The sequence below is a fragment of the Onychostoma macrolepis genome, chromosome 17 (assembly GCF_012432095.1).
Source record: "Onychostoma macrolepis isolate SWU-2019 chromosome 17, ASM1243209v1, whole genome shotgun sequence".
NCBI classification, from domain to species: Eukaryota; Metazoa; Chordata; class Actinopteri; order Cypriniformes; family Cyprinidae; genus Onychostoma; species Onychostoma macrolepis.
In genome coordinates, this window is record NC_081171.1 from 25,306,086 (window position 1) to 25,331,983 (window position 25,898).

The following is a 25,898-nucleotide window of genomic DNA, read 5'->3' on the forward strand; positions in this document are numbered from 1 at the left end:
TGTTTAGGTGTAGATGTAGGAGTGGAATTAGCGATTATAAAAACTTTTAATGCTATATTGTTACTAAAATGGTTATTTTCTTGCATGTTTATAAAATGTTTAGGTTTGGAGGGAGGTTAAGAGGTCTAAAAGTCTAAATCACTTATTGATAAAATGATAAAAATGCATTGATAAGAATATCTTAATGAAATAAAAACAATATTACTAACTCATCATTAACTTAACATTAATTCATGCCTTGTTAATGTATCATAATGCCATGACTTTACTTGGGGGGGCACAATATTATTAACTCATCATTAATTACTTATAACTTAACATGAATTCATGAGTTGTCAATGTATCATGTCATGACTTGTCTTGGAGGGCACATCTTTAAAAAGTTATCAATTACACATGTTTTATACATATTCAGCTCATCTAAATCAGATATTTGGTGTTTTTTGGTGGTTTGTAAAAAAGTAGAAGAGCAGAGGTCATGTGGCTGCATTTGGATGGAGAAGGAACTGAACGGTAGGAGGAAGGTTAACATTTTGAAGGAGCAATAGTGGCCCAAAAGAAGAGCAAGAACTCAAGACAAACGTCTGATTTCAGTGCATTATTATGATATAAAGACAGTAAACCAATCCATAACATAACCATCATCTCTATGCTAACACTGATTTTAATTTGGAAAATCGCATCTGCTTAATGAATACATTATTGTAGGAGGGCAGCAGTGGAATCACTCAAAACAGGATGAGATGAAGTTGTTTTTAATTATGAATGCATCATTGTGCGTTGGATGAGTTGGTTAAACATAAATATTGCAAGAAATCCACTGTCATTCACTGATGTTTGTGACATAGCTGCAGGTGGAAAATTTATAAACAATTTTGCAGTCTGCCATTTTCATGAATCTTTCTTCTAGAGCATGTTTGATTTAGTTTACCCCAAAGTGTTAATTAATACATTAACTAACATGCAGGAACTAACATGTAATTAAGGTGGTGTTATTCATGAGGTAATTCATATGACTCATGTTGTAGTTAAGTTAGTTCTTCATTAGTTCTTGATTAATACATGTCTTAACTCTTCATTAGTTCATAGTCAAGTAATTATTAATTAAGGTATTAGTACATGATAATTCATGTACTGTTATTGTAAAGTGTTACCGAATATTTACTTATTAAAATGATTTTGTTTCTGTATTTTAAAATATATATTTTTATATTAACATATTTTAATGACAGTATATTTATTAAACAAAAATTAATTATTTTGTTATTCAAAATAAGCAGAAAATAGTACAAACTTTGCTTAAAGTGATTGTTTAGAACAAGTATTAACTTAGACATTATTTAAAAAAACATTATTTTCGCTGAAGTATTTTTTATTAATACCGTGGGCCTTTTACCCCATGCTGGTGGGCCTTTTACCCCGTGTGTGGGGTTAAAGGCCCCCCTTGCCCCCTCATACATTTATAAGATTTTTAAACAAAATAAACAGCTTGAATGATTTATTTTCACACCAAATCTGTTGCTCCATTAATGTTCAATACAACGTATATATCTTTTCTGCAATTATACATTTAGGCAGTGAATAGCACATTTTTTTCTTAAGGTGGGCCTTTAGCCCCGTTGTACCCTATATTATAATATTATTATGTATAGTAGATTAATATTATCAGGGTACAACGGGGCTAAAGGCCCCCCTTAAGAAAAAATGTGCTATTCACTGCACTTAAAAAGGATAATTGTATGATGTAAAGTATAATATAATGATTATTATAAATATGATTCATTGGAATAATAAAATGACTAAATGATTTTAAATTAATTAATCAATGAATGAAGAATAATTAAATGTAAAAGAAAGAAAGTAAAAACACAAATGCACATGCTGAGCCACTTAGCCTATTCTCTTGATCAGAAAGTGATAATTGATGCATTCCAAGTGTACCACTGAGTATTTCCCTGAAAGATGGCGAGACAGATTTACAAACTTGTTTTTTTTTGTTAAAAACCTCTGAACAATGAAACCTCACACTGAATGCATAACTTGACAGTACAACGCAAGATTGAAAACTCCCGGCTTAATTTACCTGTTGCACCAGTTCAACCTCGTCTGTCCAGAGTAAGCAAATATTGAACCTAAGAGACTACATGCATATGCACACGTTTGAATTAATAAATGCCTTAGTAAGTTGCTTTCCAGCTTTGCAGGAAGCCAAGAGCACTTGGGAGTCTTTGACAACAGCTATTTAGTAAAACTATTAAAACACATCCATGATGTAAGCACTATAATGCTTCAAAGAGAATCCAGTGGTAAAATTAAAATCTTTTTATAAATCAGCTATGCAGGAAGAGTATTGTTATACTGAGGGAAATACATGTACTTGTACACTGGTTTCAAGTGAGTGTGATAGCGTAAACATTTTTATTAAAACAAAGAAACATGCTGGTAATGTACTACAATAACTGCAATCTTGAAGCTAGGTCAACCATTGTTAACACAAAAGTCCCACCTGCATGGTCAAACTAATTATACATAATTCAAAACAAATTACAATTTGGAGATTAAAAGAAAATAACCTTTTATTAAGTAGGTAATGAACTCAGTCTCATTCTCACAAGCATGATTTGTATATTAAAAATGTTGTAATAAACTTGTTGAATTTCTACTTGCATTTTATTTATTTTGATTACATTACTGCTGCAATCCAGGACAGACTGACATGATTTTCTTTTTTTTTTTCATTAGTTAGCCACTCTATTACTCACATTAGATCAATTAATAATATACAACTACATTTCAACTGATTAAAATGTATAAATGATTTATGGAATTATCAGTGAATGGCAAATGTTTAAGCTTTTATTAAATATTTAAAAATTGTATGTTTAATTTACTTGAATCCTTGTTCCTGTGTTTAATTTCAACTAGTATCCTTTGTTCCCCATGTTCCTGCTTCTCATTATTTATCATAGCTACTGATCTGGTTCCTCTTCGTTACTGATTCATTTCACCTGTGTCTCTTGTTTCCTTTGTTGGCACCTTGTTAATATAATGCCTATTTGAGTTATTTTGGTCAGTTCTCATTAATATATTGTTTGATTTGTGTTCATGCTGTGTGTTCCTGTTATCTGATTATTTTTTTGATAGTTATAAATCTATTAATTTAATAGATAATAAAATGTGACAGAGCTTAAAAAAAAAAAAAAATCTACCTTTTTATAATTAATGTGGGTGCTCTTCTTCATATTTCATTCACATGAGAATTCCATAGCAGCATCAGCTCATACACACACATTGTCAATACACACAAACACGCATGTGGAATTTCCACACTTTTTTTCTGAGCAAATTACAACTAGTTCAAATTTCAGCTCTCAGTGGAATGTAATGTGACTTTTTGGAATTGCACAGAACCGGTCTGTGGGGGAATAATGTTGAATAAAGGTATGTTCGGCTGACATTTGGAGTTGATCCAGTGACGATTGTTTGACACCTTTTTGTGTGTTCATTCAGAATGAGCCAGCCTCCTTGCATGCTTCTCTTACTTAAACCAGAACGACTGTCAGGTCACTTGTGCATTTTACCCTTGTTGTCAAGGGGAATAGATCTCTAGGGTTACAGTTGTGATCAGTCAAATTGTATCATGTTTCTACAAGACTTTTACTGGCCCTTAATAGGTTTTCTTATTTTGGCCGATTCTGGGTCTGCCTGCGAATACTCACCAGGCATATGTGGGGCCTGGGCAGATGGTGATATACGGATAGGAGTACTCAGTTCCTGCCATTCTAAAGTACAGACACTACATGTGCGAGAACGTCCTGAAAAATACAACTGCTCAGAGTAAGTATATGTATATATATATATATATATATATATTATTATTTTATTCATTTATTTATTTTTTGTCATATATGTACAGTAATTTGTGCTTGTGTGTGTTACCATGCAACCTAGAATACTCATCATTTAAATGCACATTTTATTCGTTGGAACATTTTACTTGTTGGAATGGAATAACTAAAAATCTGTAACCTAACAAGTACCTGCAAGCTTATTTGTTAATAATGTTAATAATACTGTACAGTACACCAAATGCTATTTGATTTATGTAAATAACAATAATACTATTATTTAAATTAAAAAAATATATGATATAATGAATAATTATTGCTAATTTAAAAAAATATATATATTATTAATAAACTGGGATGAAACATGCAGATGGTTGCTCTGAGCACAACAAATATGAGATGAAGTGAGTCATACTGTTTTTATCCACTTTTAACTTTAATATTTAGTATGTCCACCTTTTGCCGCAATTACAGCAACACATCTATCTGGCATAGTGTCAGTGTAGTTCCTAAGAACTTCAAAACTAATGTTAACACATGCCTTCTGCAACTCAAGCCAATGGCTTTCCTTTGAATGTACAATAGATCTGTCCAGTTTATTTTCCAACTCGCTCCAAATTTGCTCAATGGTGTTGAGGTCTGGACTTTGGGCCAGTCCATCATTTTCAATGTTCCAGCAGATTCCTTCCACCGCAGGTAGTTCCGGCAATAGTTCGTTTCATGGGTATTGTAATGGCCAGTTCAACAAAAACAACTGAAACATCTTACATATGCCACCACTGTATGTGTGTGTGTGTGTATATATATATATATATATATATATATATATTGTTACTGTTAACAAACAGGCAATATGCAACAGGCCTTTTGACATTGTAACTAGAATATTTTAATTTAATAGAACAGCTAGAATGAGCAAATTTATATCAGCTTAACTGAGAACTAGTGAATTAGAGTCAAATCAAATCTGAAAATCAGCCAATATTAAGCCCTATTAATTGTTCTTACAAATGTGGAGTGATTGTTATAAACTGTACAAAACTAGGTCAAGTTTATACAGAAAAATAGTAAGAATCTATTTCTTAGATTAGAAAGTTGAATATGCTATTCTTTTCATTTCTAATCAAGATTTCTCTCATTTTCTTGTAGATTAAATCTCATTTCGCTTGTAAGGACTCTAGCTGTTGTGCATACTATTGAAACAATCAATAACTCCAGCTTCCTCCCGGGTGTGCGACTGGGCTACTATATCTGTGACACTTGCTCTGATGCATCAAAAGCCATTCAGAGCACTGAGCAGCTTCTCGCTGTGAATGGGACACTGTCTCTGCAATGTGAGGTGCATGAAAGGCCTAATGTAAAAGCAATCATTGGAGCACGTTTCTCGGAGGACTCTCTGGCAGTGGCTCGGCTTCTGAGTCTATACATGGTCCCACAGGTTAGTAACATTATGTTAATTTAGAGTGAATCTTTAGGTAATTTGATTCAGTTTTGATTCAGGCAGTCAAAAACAATTCTTGATGAATCTCAGTTGTGTAGCGACAGTGGCAAAAAACATCAACAATAAATATTCCTTATCTTTTTTTTTTCTCTCTCTCTTAAAACAGATAAGCACAACATCATCTGCACAAACACTTAGTGACAGGGTGCGATACCCAGCATTCCTGCGCACAATTCCCAGTGATGTTCACCAAACCAAAGCTCTGATTAATTTCATGAAACACTTTCACTGGGACTGGGTTGGCGTGGTCTATGGGGATGATGACTATGGGAAAAATGCCTTACAAAGTTTCTTAGCTGATTCAGAAGCTGCAGATATCTGTCATGCTTTCAAAGAAGTGTTGCCTCATTACCTAGCACACAATGAAATCGACAAAAGGATCCAAGAGGTGGCAGAAACAATCCGCTTATCCGAAGCTAAAGTTGTGGTCCTTATCTTAAAGGAAGAGCTGGTCTCTAAACTGTTCAAGGAGATGATTCGGCAGAACATCTCGCGTACTTGGATCGCAAGTGATGCTTGGTCAATGTCACGAAATATATCTCAAATGGAGGGAATCAACCAACTGGGTGACATTTTTGGGTTCACTTTCATCACTGGTCCCAATCCCGGTTTTAAGGAGTTTTTGCAGCAGCTGACTCTTGCTCCGGGCTCTGTAAACCTCTTTCTTGAGGAGTATAAGCAGTTAGGGAAAGATACTGGTTTTCTAACAGAAGCTGTTGACATCAGCATGACCTACGGTGAAAGGTTAGCTGTATGGTCCATTGCTCATGCTTTGAGACATCTTCTAAACTGTAATGAAACTGATTGCCCTGGAGAACGGGATTTTCCACCATGGAAGGTAAGGAAACTGTTTACCTCCAATTTTGGAGATATCTTTATAGTAACATGCATAACACAGAAGCAAAGTGGTCTTGATATCATTTCTATATACATTATTGCAAAAGTTGGAACCTTATTTTATGTATGTCTTTTCTTTTGGAAAGCTCCTCAAGGAACTGAAAAAGGTCAATTTTACTATGGATAATCAAATGTTCTATTTTAATGCATCTGGATATTTCATGAATGGATACGATTTGATAAACTGGCAACCACAAGAAGCAATTGGTCAGAGACGTTTTGTTGTTGTTGGAAATTACAATCTGACGAAAAAAGAAGTTCACATTAAGGCACCCATAATATGGAGTAATCCAAGCAATACGGTGAGAATAACTAATTATAAAACTCATCAGCTATATATGTAATCACATAACATCCTAAAACGATGCATACCCTCCTGAAAGGACCAGCAAAAATTTCCATGCTGATCCAAGCTGTAGGTGGACAGCCCATATGTTGTTCACAGACAAAAGATACTTCAACCAGCATGGTCTTTCCAGTTAACCAGAGGCCAGCCAGCATATCAGCATGAACCCATCATTGCTTTCCTGTAGCTCAAATAGTAGAGCATGGCGCTAGCAACGCCAAGATCATGGGTTCGATTCCCAGGGAAAGCAAGAGCTGATAAAAAAATGTAAAAACTGTAACTTGAATGCAATGTAAGTCGCTTTGGATAAAAGTGTCTGCTAAATGCATAAATGTAAATTGTTGGTCTTTTCAACTGGGTATTATTACCTATTGCATATAAGGATTATGTATTAACCACGCTTCCATGCATGTTATTGTAGGTTCCTGTTTCCATGTGCTCTGCTATTTGCCCTCCTGGTACAGCTAAGAAACTCCTCAAAACATCATGCTGCCATAATTGCACACAATGTTTAGAGGGTACTTACTCTAATGAAACAAGTAAGTAATCAATTGTAAGTATATGGTGTTGTTAAAGGGTAGAGTTTTATTAATGATTCTTGTTTCATTTTTCACTCAAAATTAGAATTTGAGCCAGTAAGTACACAACTGATGTAAAAATGTACTGAAATGAATGTCAAATTTTGATGTTTCAACCACATACTGTATGTCAATAGAGCCAATAATTCTGTAACTTTTTAAAAAAGGGAACATTCTGTACATATTATAAGATACAATTTGATTGAAATATATCCTAAAATCAACTTTGTCTTTTAGACTGGCCGAATTGCCTTCCTTGTGAAAATAGTACCTGGTCTTTGAAAGGATGGACTTCCTGTAAGCCAAAGAAAGAGGACTACTGGAAATGGGATGGATCCCATGCTATAGTTCTACTTACATTTACTGCAATAGGTTATCTTTTGTTGTTGTTCACCCTTATCATCTTCTTTGTCTTGTATGGAAAACCAGTCATGAAACAGGCAGGGGGAAACCTATGTTTTGTAATGATGGTAGGGTTAGCACTCAGCTATACTAGTGTCATATTGTTCATTGGCAAACCCAATGTTCACATTTGCAGGGGTCGACAGATCTTGTATGCCTTAGGGTTCTCTCTCACAGTTTCATGTATTTTGGTTAAAGCTCTACGCACCTTTGTATCCTTTCTTCCACCGTATCGCCAGGGGCAAGCTAAAAGGTTTTACAAGCCCCCTGTCATCATAACATGTGTTACTCTCATTCAAGTCCTCATCTGCATCTTCTGGTTGATATTTGATTCTCCAGCAGTAGAGGCGTTTCAATCTGACCAAAGCATGATAATTACTGTACAGTGTAATGAAGGATCTGGCATTGGATTTGGCATCATGCTTTGCTATATTGCACTGCTCGCATTTGTCTGCTTTTTGATGGCCTTCAAAGGGAGAAAGGTACCTCAGGCTTTCAATGAGACTGGACACATCATCCTAAGCATGCTAATTTACCTTTTTGTGTGGGTCTGTTTCACCCCTGTATACATTGCTAAGGTCAACGAGCGCTATTCAATCCAAGCAGCTGCCATCTTGGTGTCATGTTATGGAGTTATTTTCTGTCACTTTGCACCTAAATGGTACATGGCTCTCTGCAAGAAGAAAGAACAGCTTACTCGAGAGGCATATATTGCAAGAGTAAATACTCACATCATTGGCTCAGTTGACTTGATCCCAGAGATAACACTGGAAAATGGTTGTATAATGGGGTCACAAAATACCATTAACTCAGTTGATACTGGTTTGGGTTCAATTAATTTAGAATTCCCTTACCAGACATTACGGAAAAGAACTAGGAGCAAATCCATTTGATAAGTGTGCACACATTAATGTTTAAAGGGTTATATCATGACCTTTAAAGGAACTTAAAAGAACTAGTGGATTACTGCTGACATTATTATTATTTTTGTAAATATTAATTAGTAAACTGGCAAGAAAAACAATATATCCGCAACAACCTAAGATTGTGATATTAATGCTATTGCATTACTTATGTTGCTGAAGGTTAAAAAAAGTATTCATAAGACAAATGTTATGAATTACATAACACACAACACAGCACTCTTGTTTGTGTTTTATTGCGTAATTATAAGCAACTTGTATGTAATATATTGAATGTAATGTCTTTTTTTTTGCAATATTATCTGAGTGGCATTTGGACACGAATAAAGGTAAACTCTTCAATAAAAGACAATGGCCTTTCTTTTATACACACATGGCTTGTGGAGGTCGTCATGAGATCCAGAGATTACATTAATACATTGTTGTGATGCATAGCTTCAGCTGCCTGCACAGAAAACTATCAATCAGGCAGGAACAGGAAGGGGAAGCAATTCCCCTCTCTATCATTGATGTCAGAATGCCAGTCAGCGGCTATAGCTGAATAAGGGTTCTTGTGTCACAGTGCTAATATAAAAGTATTAAAGGGAGAGAACCAAAGCATCAGATTCTGAGAGAACCAGTGCATTAGATCTCTGACAATGTTGTTATTATCACTGCATTTATTAAGATGTGAACTGTTTTATGTTTTGATTAAAACAACAAACAATGTGCTGAAATAAAATATATGTCTGGAATAAATATATTTCTCTGTTCAAAAGGTTGAAACAAGATAAACTAAATCAAGTGGAATATTTATAATGTACAGAAGTTCACTGAACAGAATTTTATTTTAGATTAACTTTTCTATGGGACACTGGGTTTGAGCTATAAAAAGCTACCTGAAAACAACTGTGATTACCTTAATGAGCTTAAAGATTTGAGACTGTGTGTTTTATTTGCTCTGAGGTGACATATGTGCATGCTTAGGACTACTCCCAAATCCTTACTAATCTCTTCAGCTGCTCGTCCTCCAGAAGGTAGAGAGGGACTCTACGGCATTAGACAAAATGCTTGACAATGCTTGCTTCAAAAGAAATACAAACACTTTAGATCAGTGGTGGAATATTTTATTCATTTATTTATTTTAGTTTTTTTTCCATATTTTAACTGAAAGAGAAGAGACTCCTTTGGCACATCACATTTGTTTTTCCCAAAATCCTTCTAAGGTGATTTCCTAGGATACAAAGAGACAGTCAAATACAACTGTGTGTCTGGTAATTACAGTCATCTGAAAATGACAAGTGCAGCTGGTGATTCTAAACCAGCCTGCCATCAGATGGAGTGGTCTGCCTCCTTGTCTTTGTTGGACTGTATTTTTGCAAAATCTTGGTGAACTGCAATTGCTCTGAAATGGGCTGCTCTCCTTCACGTGGGGATGGTCTCCACTCGGCACAGGGTGCATTCCGAAGAGGGAGAACTCTACTTCCAGGAACTCACGAGAGACTTGAAGAATCACAATCTGATGATGGGGGTAGTGGAGAATGCTGTGGACGGGACAAAGAGAAAGAGAACTCAACGGTTCGGAACAACACAGCTTCCACGTCGCTAGGGAGGAAATTCTCTATGGCTGAGCCTGAAGGGGTTGCTTCTGCCAAACTGGGTACACAAGAGATTAAAATTGATATATTATCTCAAGGGAAGGAACGGCAAGAAGAAAAACGAGAGCCTTGTGAGAAAAAGGGTGCAAGGAAGTCAAAGAAAGGTCCTAAAGGTATCAAACTAAACAGGAAGAAAGAAAAGGAAAGAACAATTTTTAATAAAGAAAAAGTAGACTTTCCAGAGGCACTTGTGAAAGCTCATCAAGCAGCGTATGCATATCTTAACCCCAGCATCAGTAAATATGAAGATCTCTTGGGGTTACTAGATCATGCAGCTCAAACCCAAATTTCCTTGCAACCCATGGTGGCGTTCATGGTCTTACGCTATGAGGAAATGAACAAAGGGCTGCAGGAAATAGTGGAAGAGGGGGAGATGATGTTAAAAGGAAATGGAGAGCATCTGGCTTGGCCTTGCGAAAAAAAGAATTCCTATTCACCCAACTCAGCAAAAAATGTGACCTCTTCCACCTGCAGTGAGCCCCCACCAGACCTACTACAACAACTCCTTCAGTACACCGTACAGAGGATGCGTCAGGTAGGTCAATCAGTGTGTGGAATTGGGGATACTGCGCTTGAGGAGGCAGTGGATTACTTTTCCTCCATTACTGAAATTCTAGATGAGAAGCTCAGGACAAAACGTGCATCAGAGTCTAGATTAATGTGGCTGCTGTCTCGGATTGAGGCAGCATCACAGAAAAAACCTGGCCCAGAAGACTCTGCACTATTTAGTGAAGACAGTGGACTTGGGGCAGAAAGCGAGTCCCTGGCAGGTTCAGACAGACAACGCCAACGCAGAGAAAGTTCTGAGTCAACTGGAACTATTTATGCTACATCAAGTAGCCCTTGCGGTTTTACACCAGTTCACCAAGGCTCATACAGAGGCAGACTTCTCAAAACAATAAGCAAAAGCAGCTCTCTTAACTCTATAGACTCAACTTGCACTATTACAGAAAAAGATCAGAGGGATACGGAATCACTACTTGGCTCTGTCTCCTTGGATGAAGGTGGCAGGGATGATGTGGAGGATGGTAGTGAAGAGGAAAAATGCAAGGATAAAAGAAACAAACAAACAGATTATTGCATTCCATACCATAGGCAACCACGTCGTTTGCCAACAAAGCGAATAGAGAATCCACAAAATGTTGAAATGACATTAAAGCTAAAAGATGCCATTAGTGGCCAGATTCGGTTTTTGCCATCTCAAGGCCTGGGAGAAAAAGCAAAACTGGCAGATAACCCAAACAGCAGTAGTCAGTGGACTGAGGATGGTGAAAAAAGTTCTAAAAGACCCCAAACAGCTGCCTCTAGATCTTCTAAGAAAAAGACTACAGTTACTAAACGTTCGAGATCAGCAGACTCTCTACGTAATAAACTAGAAGATCCTACACTCATTGAACTTGAGAGAACTCAAAAGGAACTTGACCAAAGGCTGAACAGAATGACCAAGGTTAAGTGTGAGGGAAATACAAAGCTAGGTTCATCTAAAAAAATCCAGCAACCGCAAACCATTTCATCAATTGCCGCTGACAGGCAGCATTCTTTGAATAGGAACATTTTTTCTCCAAGTAATCAAAGAAAGGCATGTAATGTGAAAGTTGAGCAAGAAAGTGCAAAGGAAGAGATGGAGGAAAAAAAGAAAAAGGACAAAGGAAAGGGAAAGGAAAAAGACAAGAAAAGTCCACCTGTTAAAGGGCCTGTTAAGGTAATACCTGTGCCAAGTCCTCCACCGTCACCCCGCCAATATTCAGGATTGTATAGGGAAAGGAATTCTGTTAAAAAACTGATTGACACCTTTAGTCAGGGCTTGGAGGAAAGTAAACAGAGCCCAGACTGTGCACAAATTCTTGGACCTCTTAAAGGTGTTAGAAAGTGTGGTGTTCCCATCATTCCAGGTTTAGGTCCCTCTGCCACATTAGCATTTCATGAAAATAGTATGCTTAGTAGTCAAGGGGAGTCACGATGCTCTGAAAGGACAGAGGATCTTGACATTGACAATCTACCACCCCCTCCACTTGAGGTTCTCATGGACAATTCCTTTGAAAATGAACAAACAAAGGACACGGGAGAACATGTATCAAGCAGGGGTCGATCTATCCTACCAAACAGGACTGCAATGTCTCAGAGGTTACGAGCCTCTCTGCAGTCTGTTACAGTGCTACCCAGTAAGGGGAATTTGTGTAAGGGCTCTGTCAGCATGTCGCCAATTCGTTCCATGCACCAGGATACCAGAGGGGTTGTGAAGGGTGGTCACCATGATTCCAGCCATGAAACAGACACGGAAAGTGAGGAGGCTGCCTCCCTCTACAAACAAGCAAGAAAGATAATCCACTTAAGGCATTCTTCTGACTCACCGACAGAAAAACATACAGCTGAGCAGGGCCACAGGCAGCTTTCTTCCTCCCAAGGTGACGTAGAGGTTTCACAAAAGGAGAACAATACCAGTAAAACAGTGCCAAACAATGCCTGTAAGAACCAAATCCCTGCCCCTCCAACTGCTTCCAGAACTCGCGTGTTGCCATCCACACCTCTGTTATATCGGAGACTCCCTAGTCCTCCAGTATTGAAAAGTCAACCCTCTACTTCAACTTCATCTAGCCCTCCTGTACTCCGTAAACTCCCAACTCCACCCTCTGCTGGCCAACGAACACTGCCAAGCACCCCTGCAACACGGCAAGACCACACACCCATCACTGTGACAGGGGTCACCTACCCCTTTAAGACACCGTCACCTCCTGCTTCCCCCAAAGTGCAGCGCTGGTCTAGAGAAAACAGTATTGAGGACTCTTCAAGAGTATTTAGTAATGCTCGATCGGTGTTTTGTCCGGTCTCATCATCGTTATTTGAGGCTCAACCTGTTCCTACACCCAAGCCCCCTCAGGCATGGGCCTCCTCCGGTAGCAGTGTTTTGCCTCGTCCCTGGGGTGAGCGTGGTCGGCTGCCAGTGTCTGCACGAGGGCCCCAGCCTTTCATCCGGCGCAGCCAGTCAGACAGGAGGCCCAGTTTAAGCCTGCCACCCAGGGTGCCAGTCATCTCTGTGGCAGAGACATGTGGGAGTGAACCAGCAATTAGCACCCATGGGTGAGCAGTTTTTTCTGATATCAAATATAAGGCTAAAGTATAACTGCTTGAAAGGAAATTTGCATTTCAATTTAGCATGTTTATACATAACACAGAATAGACAGTCAACTTAAAACTGTGATAAAACATACATGGCTGCTTATCCAAGTCATCAGGAAAATGAGGTTAATATCTGTAATTTAATGACCCAGAAACATAATTCTGTAAATGTTGTGAAAAAGATAAGGATACAAAAAAGAAAAAAAAAAAAAAAGAAAGAAGAGAAAGTATGAGAACAAGTTATGAGAACTATGCAGAACAGTCCTCCTAGCAAAATTCTTTTGAATTCTTTAAAGGTGAAAAACTTTAGCTTTTAATTTCTGATCCATGAACTCAACTCCTTTGCATTGTGATGCTTAATAGCGATACAGTATCCAGGATTTTCTTGCTCAATTTTTATTTTAAACAACTTTTTTGATAAGGGTATCTGAAGCAAGTACCATTCATGCTTGAAATTGCATCTTCTGTTCCAGATTTAATTTTCAAAGAGAATAAGAAAATGTTATAGGACAAGCACTTTGATTGTCTCTGTCATAATAAAGAGTGCCGTTTTTGAAATTCAATTATGGGTTCATTGTGTAAATGTCATTCAGCTCTCGGGTGAATAACAGGAGACAAATCTAACTGTAGTTTGTCGTATTTTAAAGTATTTGAACCTTAGTGTGCCAGCTACTTACTTTGATTTATTAATTTGCAAAAATTTCAATTAAACAATGGTATTTTAAATAGTTTATAACATCAGTATGGGGGGTCCTGTCAAGTCCTGAATAATATCATCATTGCAGAGCTTAGGAAATATATCCATATTTGTGTAGGATATCCAGCAATATTCACAACTGCAAGTCCTAACAATTATGTTTTTAGATAATACATGAGAATATATACTTCATGATTCCAAGAAAAAAAAAACGCAGAGGAGCAAGACAAAACTCAAGTCAGAATGCTTTCATGTATGTGGGAAAACTTGTTTATTTAGATTTTTCAAAACAGTTTCAGAGAAACAATGTTAGAATGATAGGGAAGTCCCACATAACAGCTTAAAGGGGAATGCGGGGATGGCCCATGTTATAGGTAAAGTGTGTGAAATCCAATTATGAAAAAAAAAAAAAAGCAAAACATGATGGCCTTTTTGCAACTATGGTTATGTGACATACAGGAATTATGCCTGTACAGTAAATGAATGACTGAAGGTTGACAGAAGCACAGTATATGTTATAGAATAAATTAATTTTCACAGAAGTTGAGGAAACAAGAAATGTATATATTTTTAATGATTTAGACACACTTTCCTCTCTCACGTACAATGTAATATAATTGCTAATCCCCAGCAACTAAGCTCTCAATGACTTACTGCTGACCAGTGCTAACCAGCTCTGGCCCACTTCCCTAATCCTTCAATTCACTAATGTCCTTATTTTGTTTTGCTGTCACAGGCTGGAAGATGTTCCAGTCAGAGAAGACAAGCCATGGAGTGAGCAAACAGAAATCAGAGGTGCAGTTCGGTCTGTCTCGCATCCAGACCTGTGCATTGTGGGTCATGGTCTACAGAGGGAATGGGAGAAATGACGAAGGAGCAAGTGGGATTATGGTTTAGCAAAATTTGGATGGGATTAAAACCTTTGTGTGCTGGTGGGAAATGAAAATAGCTATTTCTGAGAACGTTTTTTAGCTTCATTGTATATATTTGATCTATTTGCCTCAATTCAATTGGTCTAATTTGTTTTTAAAATGTTTTGTATTGTGAATATTATTGGTTTGCCTTTTATATTTTATTACTAAATAAACAAATATTCACATAAATTGCATATATTCTCTATATCTTTTCTTAAAAATGAAAGCATGTTAACAAGAAATTTAGGTTGTTAGTTAGCTTATCATGTACATTATCAGCCACCAACCAATCACATTCTTCCTTTGCAAGCTTATCTAACAAATCACATTCAAAATACAGCAAAGCATTCTACACTGTAAACCCCCTAATTTTACAAAAAATAACCCTAATTTTTTACAGTAGTTTTCTGTTATTTCAAATTACATTCAAAACTTAGTATAATTACAAACAATATCTGTAAATTAACAACTTGACTGTTATTTTAGGTACTATATCATTAAAGACAAATTACAGTATTTTTTCTTTTTTATACAGGAAAATTACTGTATTATTTTTACAGTATTTTTTGTGTTGTTTTAAATTATGTTCAAAACTCTGTAAAATTACAAACAATATCTGTAAATTAACAACTTGACTGCTATTTTAAGTATTATTCCATTAATGACAAATTACAGTAATTCTCATTTTTATACAAAAACATTATTTGATTATTTATACAGTATTTTTTCAGTTTTCTTAAATTATGTACAAATTTACGTAAAATTACAAAAATAATCTGCAATTAAAAAATGTACGTAGTTCATTATATTAAAGTTTTATGTCCATTCTTTCAATTTAATGTTCTTTTTTGTAATTTTAAAGTAAATCTTATTGGTTTTATATTTAGGTGTATTTTTACATTCAAACTGTTATTTTATATAGAATATTAATCAGCCTTAAAATCCACAAATCATGTAACCGTGTAATAAAAAATTTATTGCATTAAAAATGTTTTATTTTTATAAAGAAAAAAAATCAGTGAGTGTTTAAAGTACAGACTAACGTTATAAGAGAAATGTAACAGACAGACGTGTAATCACAAGAATTTATTGCAGAAATGTCAAAAAGCAGTACCACAGTACAGTAGTCCAAATGACGATGCGTTGCAGTCGCGGTCCTCTCTGACGGAATATAATAGTTTAGTGCGAGAAGTAGGGCATAATTTAAGTTGTTAAACGCTGAAAATACTCTCCCGATCAACTCCGATATTTGTATTGAGAATAATATATAACATAAAATATAATTTAATTTAATGCAGTTGACTGATTTATTTATTTGCTTAATTTTGAAATTATATGTTTCATTCTGTTTTGACTTGCCATTTCAAAGATTAAGTTTAAACAATACTACACTTCATTAAAATATCTGTAATATGTTTATTGCAATATTATTCCATCACTGCCACACATGGCCCAGCTCTGGCTGAAAGGGTACATTGCCAACAGGAGGCCAGCTTGAGGCCACATTTGGGCCAAGATCACTTGCTATGTGGGAAGGACCACACTGTTCATGATGGAACATCACTCTTAGGGCAACCTATACATTGTCTTTACTTTTGAATAACTAAAATACATATTGTCACTTTCTATGGTGAGAAGTTCATCATTTTCAGTTTACTTGTCTCATATCACAAGTGCTATAAAGTCCTACTGCAGTCAGTATATATGCTTTTAAATAAAAGTATGTAGACAAATTTTGTAACTTGCATGCAATTATGGCAGTATTTTTAAATAAGTGTTATGGTGGACAGAGGATTAACAGGCTGTGTAACACTGAAGGGCCAAATACAGAAAATACCTTACAGTAGTAGTACAACTGGTGCTTCTAAAGGAAAGATCATGGATTTGTTAAAATACAAAAGGGTGATTATTGGTCATGTATAACCGCACAAGTAGCCAAACGTACACACACACACACACACACGCGTACGTCTGGTTTGCTATCCTTGTGGGGACTCTCCATATGTGTAATGCTTTTTCTACTGTACAGACCATATATTCTATCACCCTACACCTAAACCTACCCCTTACAGGAAACTACAGGCACTTTTAGATTTTCAAAAAACTTCATTCTGTGTGATTTATTAGCTTGTTTACCCGTGGGGACCTCAATTTAGGTCCCCACCGTGACACGAGTCCCCATGAGTCTGTGTGTATTCAGGTTTAAGTCCTCACCTGAATAGAAAAACAGGCACACACACACACACACACACACACACGACTACCATGATTTTGACAAGTAAGACCTGTTCCTCAATCAGCATATTTTATTGATCCTGTCTGAAAACATAGTCCCTCTGGCCCTAAACCTAACTAAACCCTAAAATCAGAGGGAAATGACAGGTGGTGAACACTGAATAGCACAGATGCAATGTGAAATCACCATTTGATCAATTAATTAAATGTAACAGCCTGCAAATAAAAATAAACAAATAAAAATACATATTTGTAATCTTTAATTAAGTTATTTTAATTAAGTTAACTGTAATCTTTTTTTTTTTTCCATAGTTGCAACGCTATTTGCTGTCGCTCAGTGTTGCTTTGAGCTGATTGGTTAAACTGACTGTCACTCAGGAATCTGGCCAATGACTAGCGAGCGCGCCGTTTTCCCGCTCAAATTCACAGCAGTGTCTGTCAGTGTGCAGCTGCTGCTCGGCTTCTGCAGTCTGCTGCGGTCGCTCGCTCCTCTAGTAATGGCTTTTATATGTATTATCTGAGTGTTAAATTCATATTTTGAGTGAGTTTGTGTTGTGGGATGACAACTGAGAACGAATAAACGCGAATATGGACACTTCTACCAGCAACTAACAGACAAGCAAACTGCAAAAGGTAAGTACCTTTTATTAATGTATAGCCTAATGTTTTATAGTTACATCAAGATTGATGTGAGATGCTAATCGCGATTACATATCATTTCTCAATGTCCTACCAGTTAATGTGTATTACTTTAGTATGAGCTAATACTGTTAGCTAGGGCTGGGCGATACATGACCATGACACACAGAAAACCGCGCCTCACTTGAATGCTCAAATACAGACAGTTATCTCAAAATGAACTTGACTTAAACACAGTCGCTAATATCTGGAGTCAAGATAAACATTCAGGTGGAAACCCGGTGACCTGTCCGTATACTGGATCTGTGCTTTTAGTTCTTAAAGTGACAGCAGTATAATTTAGCCTAATGTTACCTGCAGTCGGTCATAATTTTAATCAAGCAACAAAATACTAAAGAGAAAATGTATTTAACTGGTCTTTGTTCTATTGCATTAGTTTTATTGTTTGTAATTTGCTACTTTGATCTTATACATGTGATATATAAGATATATTGTTATTGTGAAATACAATTTCCTATATTGTGAAATAATATGGTCATATCGCCCACCCATACTGTCAGCTAATGTTAGTTTTAAGATCAAACCCATGAGAAAAAAGTGACAGCACTTTGAAATGAGTAACCTGAGAAAACTGTCATGTAAACTCATTTGACTGAGAGGAACTGAAAGCATGATCCTTGGACTCCTTGGAGAAGAACACTGTATGCAAAACAGGATTTTGGATCAGGTGTGAAGATTTTATATGGAGCTAGTGAGTACATTTTTGCAAGCCCATGTCTCTGTCAGTATGCAGACAGTGCTTTATTAAGCAAATTAATAATAATTGTGTGTGTGTGTGCGTGCGCTTCCCAGAAGCTTCATGAAACTTCATAAAACTTCCCAGAAGTTTCATGATCCAGAAGTTTTGGAAATGAAAATCTCCTACCATATGATCTTCAGAGGAAGTGAGTATTCATGACTAACATTAATACATATTATATAAAACTATTTTAAATTAATTTTCACAGTATTTTTCTTGTTTTTAATTTGTTTTAATACCAGACAAAACAGGTGTCTTCTGACATTAATCTATTTTTCTTTCTTTCTCTTTTTTTTCCCTTTTTTCCCCAGCTAATCCAGCTGATTACTGGCAATTTGGAGGAGGACTGCTCTTTATCTGCTGTGTCTGTCACTTCTGGCCATGGACCTTTTGTTGTATGTTTTAGTTTTACTTATTACACTAATATAGCTAGAATTCAGAATTAAAATGCATATGTTTGTCTACATATATTACCAGAGCTACAGTGGTGCCCAAAATTATTAGAACACTATTTATTTTATACCAGTTAAAAAATGGTTTTAAGTCAGTTATTTCTATCTTTTGCTGTATAGTGTCAGTAGGAAATATCAGTTTACATTTCCAAGCATTCATTTTGCCATTAATTGTAATTTTTTGAGATTTTTGTTTGCACAAGGAGTCTGACGACAGCCAGTGCTCCACACAGAGATCTGATCTCATCGTCTAAATCCAGAAGAACTGTGGCAGCGTCTCCAAGATGCTTCAAGAAACTTACCTGCAAAGCTAAAAGTTTTAGGCACTTGTGTAAAAATTCTGTTAAATGAGGATGTTGTCAAAAATAATGCCATAAATAAATTTTCTTTATCAATTAACTTTTATAACTAAATTAAATCAACATTTAGTGTGACCATCCTTTGCGTTTAAAGCAGCTTTTGCTCTAGGTGCACTTGTGGTTCGTTTTTCAGGTAACTTTTCAGATAGGTTTCTTGAAGTGTCTTGGAGATGTTGTCACAGTTCTTCTGGATTGAGTCTGTCTCAGTTTGTTCGGTTTCTTCATCACATTCCAGACAGACTGATGATGATCAGATCCGATCTCTGTGTGCAGCACTGGCTGTTGTCAGACTCCTTGTGCAAACAAAAATCTCACTGGATTATTATAATTAATGGCAAAATGAATGTTTGGAAATGTAAACTGATATTTCCTACTGAAACACTACAGCAAAAGATAGAAATAACTGGCTTAAAACCATTTTTTAGCTGCTGAAAATACTAGTGTTCTAATCATTTTGGACACCACTGTATATGGAGCCCACAGGAGTCAGTAGAATATTGTGGATTAATGTAAAACTTATGTTACGTACTCATGACCTCATCATGAGAGTAACCCTAACTGATAAGATAGAAATGCAATTTTTAGCTATTCAATTCCTCCTGGGGGCTCTGAATAAATGTTTATGAAGAATTCATTGATAATGTTATTTTACATCTGAATAATAAAATTGCTTGACAATCTTGTACATATATTTTAGTATTTTTGTTCAGTTTAAAAGGACTAGTTCAATTCCAGAATGAAGATTTGCTGATAATTTATTCACCCCCATGTCTTCCAAGGTGTTCATGTCTTTCTTTTTTCTGTCGAAAAGAAATTAAGGTTTTTGAGGAAAACATTCCAGTTGACTCCCACTGAAGTCCACTATATGGAGAAAAATTATTTTAATTTCTCAAAAACTTTCATTTCTTTTTGACTGAGTAAAGAAAGACATGAACTTGGATTACATGGGGGTGAGTAAATTATCAGGAAATATTTATTCTGGTAGTGAACTTGTCCTTTAAGTTGAATATATTTAATTCAACATTTTTATGAAAGTGTTCTATGTTCTTCACCAGTACAGTATTTTAACTGTAATTGTGCTGTATTTCTTTAAAAAAATAAATAAAATGTAACATTTTAATTTCTTACGGCATCTGTACAGACTTTGTATATGTGTATATATGTGTATGTCCCCACCAATCTCGAAAGCAAACCTACACCCTTGGGCTCATGTGATTTGAAAGTCTTTTAGTTTTCATTTTATTATCCAAACATTTCCTGAATTCGGGTTGTATAATACCGTATAATCAAAGTTATTTCAAAAAGTGAAACTTTCATATATTTGGATTCATTGCATGTAAAGTGAAACATTTCAAAAAATTTTGAATTTACGAATTTTTGGACCTGTGAAGTTCAGTCTGTGTGCATTGAATTTATTTAATACACGAGTTTCACAATTTGAGTTGAATTATTGAATTAAATGAACTTTTCCACGACATTCTATTGAGATGCACCTGTATATCTTTGACAAAAACAAACTGATCCCCTTGTAAGTTTAAAATCACCACTTGGTGTGTTGCCTGGGTGACTACATTTTTTCTCTGCAGAAATCAAACAAGTTTTACTTTACATGATAACACTGATTTAATACCCCTCCTAAAAAAAAATAATAATAAATAAATAAAAAGTCACTTGCCTTGACATCGGGCAAAATGTAAGGAAAACAACCCAAAGCCGAAGCCAACGAGTTGTACAGGAACTCTCATTTTGAGCTTTTTGGTCCGTCTCTGAAACTCTTGCCTGCTTGGAGATTAACAACACCAAAAAGTCTTTCTTACACCAGACCTCTCTGTGCAAGAAATATTTCCTGTTTAAAAAAAATTAAAAAAAAACTTACCTGATGAAGCAATTCATATTTTTCATTTGGACACACCAAAAAGTTATCTTAGAGAAGTCAAAACTTTTAGTCATTTTGCAGACGCTTTTATCCAAAGCGACTTACAATTGGGGAATACATAAAGCGATTCGTCTTGAAGAGGCAATCAGACAGACGAAGTGCTTGCAACACCAAGTCTCAGGCATTGTTCAAATAAATACAAACTACCAAAGGAAGGAATAAATAAAGATATTTTTTTTTTTTTTTTAAGTTTAGGATGAAGTCAAGTGCTGTCGAAAGAGATGAGTTTTCAGTTGTTGCTTGAAGATTGACAGGGATCCAGCATTCCGGATAGGGGTGGGAAGATCGTTCCACCAGCCAGGAATGGTGAACGAGAATGTTCTGGAGAGTGATTTTGAGCCTCTCTGTGATGGTATCACGAGGCGTCGCTCACTAGCAGATCTCAGATTTCTGGAGGGGATGTAGTTTGTTAATAGAGAGTGCAAGTAAACGGGTGCTGAGCCAGTGGTTGTTCTATATGCAAGCATCAGTGTCTTGAACTTGATGTGAGCCGCGACTGGTAGCCAGTGCAGGGAGATAAAGAGAGGTGTAACATGGGCTCTTTTGGGCTCGTTGAAGACCAGTCGTGCCGCTGCATTCTGAATCATTTGTAGAGGTTTGACTGTGTTAGACGGAAGTCCAGCCAGAAGAGCATTGCAATAGTCCAGCCTAGAAATGACAAGGGCCTGGACAAGAAGTTGTGCAGCATGCTCTGTCAGAAAGGGCCTGATCTTTCTGATGTTATATAGTGCAAACCTGCAAGATCGAGCAGTCTTTGCAATGTGGTCTTTGAAGGTCAGCTGATCATCAAAGATTACACCAAGATTTCTGACCGAAGTTGATGGGGTTATTGTTGATGAACCTAACTTGAGTAATATGTATGTAACATATAAACAGGAAGCAAAGAGCAGGTTCCAAAATAATTGCCATGAGCTCTACGACTCAAGACCTGTCTGTAGTTCAGTTGAACAATTTCAGTCGCTCTGAAAAAAGTTTGAAAACTACTGTCTTAGATGACCTAGATCAGTGGTTCTCAACTGATTTGGCCTTTTCCCATGGTCATCAAGCCACGACCCACTTTTATTTATATATATATATATATATATATATATATATATATATATATATATATATATATATATATATTACACACACACACACACACACACACACACACACAGGTGCTAGTCATATAATTAGAATATCATCAAAAAGTTTATTTATTTCACTAATTCCATTCAAAAAGTGAAACTTGTATATTATATTCATTCAATACACACAGACTGATTTATTTCAATGATATATTTATTGTCACGGAGGGTCATTTACTGAAAGGTGTGGCTGTTCACAGAGTGCTGTATCAAAGCATATTAAATGCAAAGTTGACTGGAAGGAAGAATTTGGGTAGGAAAAGGTGCACAAGCAACAGGGATGACCGCAAGCTTGAGAATACTGTCAAGCAAAGCTGATTCAAACACTTGTGAGAGCTTCACAAGGAGTGAACTGAAGCTGGAGTCAGTGCATCAAGAGTCACCACGCTCAGTCGTCTTCAGGAAAAGGGCTACCAATCCACTTCTGAAGCAGAGACAACGTCAGAAGCATACTTGGGCTGTGGAGAAAAAGAACTGGACTGTTGCTCAGTGGTCCAAAGTCCTCTTTTCAGATGCAAGTAAATTTTACATTTAAATGGAAATCAAGGTCCCAGAGTCTGAAGGAAGAGTGGAGAGGCACAGAATCCATGTTGCTTGAAGTCCAGTGTGAAGTTTCCACAGTCAGTGATGATTTGGGCTGCCATGTCATCTGCTGGTGTTGGTCCACTGTGTTTTCTGAAGTCCACAGTCAACGCAGCCATCTACCAGGAGATTTTAGAGCACTTCATGCTTCCTTCTGTTAACAAGCTTTATGGAGATGCAGATTTCATTTTCCAGCAGGACGTGGCACCTGCCCACACTGCCAAAGGAACCAAAAGCTGGTTCAATGACCATAGTGTTACTGTGCTTGATTGGCCAGCAAACTCGCCTGACCTGAACCCCATAATCTATGGGGTATTGTCAAGAGGAAGATGAGACACCAGGCCCAACAATGCAGAAGAGCTGAAGGCCACCTGAGCAGTGCCACAGACTGATCGACTCCATGCCACGCCGCATTGCTGCAGTAATTCAGGCAAAAGGAGCCCCAACTAAGTACTGAGTGATGTACATGCTCATACTTTTCATTTTCATACTTTTCAGTTGGCCAAGATTTCTAAAAATCCTTTCTTTGTATTGGTCTTAAGTAATATTTAAATTTTCTGAGCTACTGAATTTGGGATTTTCCTTAGTTGTCAGTTATAATCATCAAAATTAAAAGAAATAAACATTTGAAATATATCAGTCTGTGTGTATTGAATGAATATAATATACAAGTTTCACTTTTTGAATGGAATTAGTGAAATAAATCAACTTTTTGATGATATTCTAATTATATGACCAGCACCTGTGTACACACACACACACACACACACACACTGTTAGTTTGACAAAGAAAGAGGAATTTGTCCAAAATTATATGTATTTTTAAAAATATGACCAAAGAACATAAAAGTGCCCATAGTCTAAGAATCACCCATATATTTGAAGGCCCCCCAACCCATGTAGGCTGAAAGATTTTATGTATTTCTGCTGCAATTATGATTAATTACGACACAATAATTAACAGAACCTGATAATTATGAAGTATTGGTATATTAAACAAATGAACCACAATTCATTTTGTGATTCCAGAACTTAATATTCTTTAATAAAAATGATAGTTATTGAGGAAAAATAATAGTGTTTGTTTATAATAATAATGTTTAACAGCATTTAAATTTAGATTATTGTAATGTATTAAATGTATTAAAGTTAAAAAAAAAAAAAAAAAAAGCAAATTTATTTCACAAAAATTAAGTTAAGACTGTTAAGAACATGACTAATACTGAATAAACAGCCTATAGGTAAGGCTATTAAATAGCAGTCCAAACTAGTTTTTGTTAATACAGTTAAGTTGGTATGAGCCACCACAGTCATTTAAACATATGAAAAAATGACACAACGTGAAAATAACATGCTATTTTGGGGTTATGGAAACAACAGTTATTGGTGAATATATCCAATACTAACATGAACTGTTAATGAAATGTGGAAACTGCTCCTGAATAGAATGAATACCATACCTTCATGCAAATCATTCCCAGCTAACATACGCAGACATTATGTATTACACATTATGTATTTTGTGTTTTCTTTGGAATGCCAGACACATTGCAACCTTCATTGACCAAGGATCCTGGACTGAAAAAACAAGAAGAGACCTTGAGGTATGTTTAAAATGATGGAGTTGTGTAAAGCTAATTTAAATTTAATTTTCTTCTCCCATAAGCGGAAAAAAAAGACACAAAATGACAGTGATTTACATCTGAATTGATCATTTGGTACAATGCACTTATTGTGTACATGTTTTTACATTGTACTTATATTTTTTAAAAATACCTATATGTAATTGTATCTGTAATTAATTTCTGTAATTACATTTATAATTACACTGTTGACCCATCCCTTACACCTTAACCACCCCTGAACCTACCCATACCACTTAACGAGACCCTAACCTTACCCATATCCCACCTCAATAGCAGCAACAGTGTTTTGCAATACAATATGAACACAATAAGTACATTGTACTTATTTTTTTGATGTAAGTACATAGTAGTTAAGGCCACCTAATAAAAAGTTTTTTTCAGAAACTTAATTCATTCCCATGCGGGTCAAATTGACCCGCTAGGGAAGGATTTGTTGCTTTTTTAAAATTGTTTTTATTTTTTTAATTACAACCACATAAATTCTGCTATCCACTAATTTATTTGTGTGCATGTTCCCAATTCAAGTGTGACAAAAGTCATAAAGTCTCATACCATAATGATCAATGCTTGGTTTTAAAAATAAACTAAAAGTTGTTTTTAAAGCTAACTGTGGATGCACATTTCCTTTTCCAGTGTTTTCCTCAACAGTCTACAGGAAATTCCTGTGGCATCTACATGCTGATGCTAAGAATGTTTCATTTGTCAAAGCCGTTAAATAATCAAATCAAAGTCTTACAGTGTTATTTGTATTTCACAGTATGCTCTCAGCACCTGTACATCATGGCCATTAACATTCACAGAAGTAAGCTAGATTTTCACAAAGAATATACCAAACTACTTTTATGTGGATTTTTTGTTTTTGTGTTTTGCACTCTTTTAGGAGGAGGTGCCATTGATTCGCCAGTGGTGGTGCATTCAGCTGATGGAGAGGTTTTGTCTTGAAGGGTATGACAGACTCTACAGTTCCTGGCTGTATTAAGTCACTGTTGGCAAAGTGATACTAGAAAGGTGTTATACAAATAGAGTGCATATATATTTACATATTTTACAAAGGCATGGACAGAGATTTGCACACTGGGCAGAAGAAGCATCCCAACTCCTTCAGGGAACCCTTGAGCCTGTCTTTAGGGTGTCAAACTCCACCACCACCACCAAACAGACACCAAGCAGAAGAGTTGTGGTTGAAGAGGACACAGATAAGGTAAATCATTTTAGTGATCATATATCAAGGAGTTGCATGCAAGCTGGATAAATAGTTTA

General features: G+C 36.2%; 2 protein-coding genes across 2 annotated transcripts; both read left to right on the top strand.

The window, feature by feature from the left end:
* Positions 1-3,640: 3,640 nt before the first annotated feature.
* Positions 3,641-8,465, top strand: LOC131522835 (G-protein coupled receptor family C group 6 member A-like). Its single transcript, XM_058748642.1, has 6 exons — positions 3,641-3,837; positions 4,998-5,286; positions 5,456-6,187; positions 6,333-6,548; positions 7,014-7,131; positions 7,408-8,465. Exons 1-6 carry the CDS (start codon positions 3,641-3,643, stop codon positions 8,463-8,465), a joined length of 2,610 nt encoding a protein of 869 aa, XP_058604625.1.
* A 1,419-nt stretch (positions 8,466-9,884) lies between these two features.
* Positions 9,885-14,815, top strand: pcare1 (photoreceptor cilium actin regulator 1). The gene is made up of 2 exons (XM_058750322.1): positions 9,885-13,210; positions 14,683-14,815. Exons 1-2 carry the CDS (start codon positions 9,885-9,887, stop codon positions 14,813-14,815), a joined length of 3,459 nt encoding a protein of 1,152 aa, XP_058606305.1.
* Positions 14,816-25,898: the final 11,083 nt, after the last annotated feature.

Excerpts from the sequence above, each read along its gene's own strand:
- LOC131522835 (XM_058748642.1), top strand. The coding sequence starts at position 3,641 with ATGTTTCTACAAGACTTTTACTGGCCCTTAATAGGTTTTCTTATTTTG. Across the intron at positions 5,287-5,455 it reads GTCTATACATGGTCCCACAG|ATAAGCACAACATCATCTGC; the intron begins GTTAGTAACATT and ends CTCTTAAAACAG. Across the intron at positions 6,549-7,013 it reads GGAGTAATCCAAGCAATACG|GTTCCTGTTTCCATGTGCTC; the intron begins GTGAGAATAACT and ends ATGTTATTGTAG.
- pcare1 (XM_058750322.1), top strand. The coding sequence starts at position 9,885 with ATGGGCTGCTCTCCTTCACGTGGGGATGGTCTCCACTCGGCACAGGGT. Across the intron at positions 13,211-14,682 it reads CCAGCAATTAGCACCCATGG|GCTGGAAGATGTTCCAGTCA; the intron begins GTGAGCAGTTTT and ends TTGCTGTCACAG.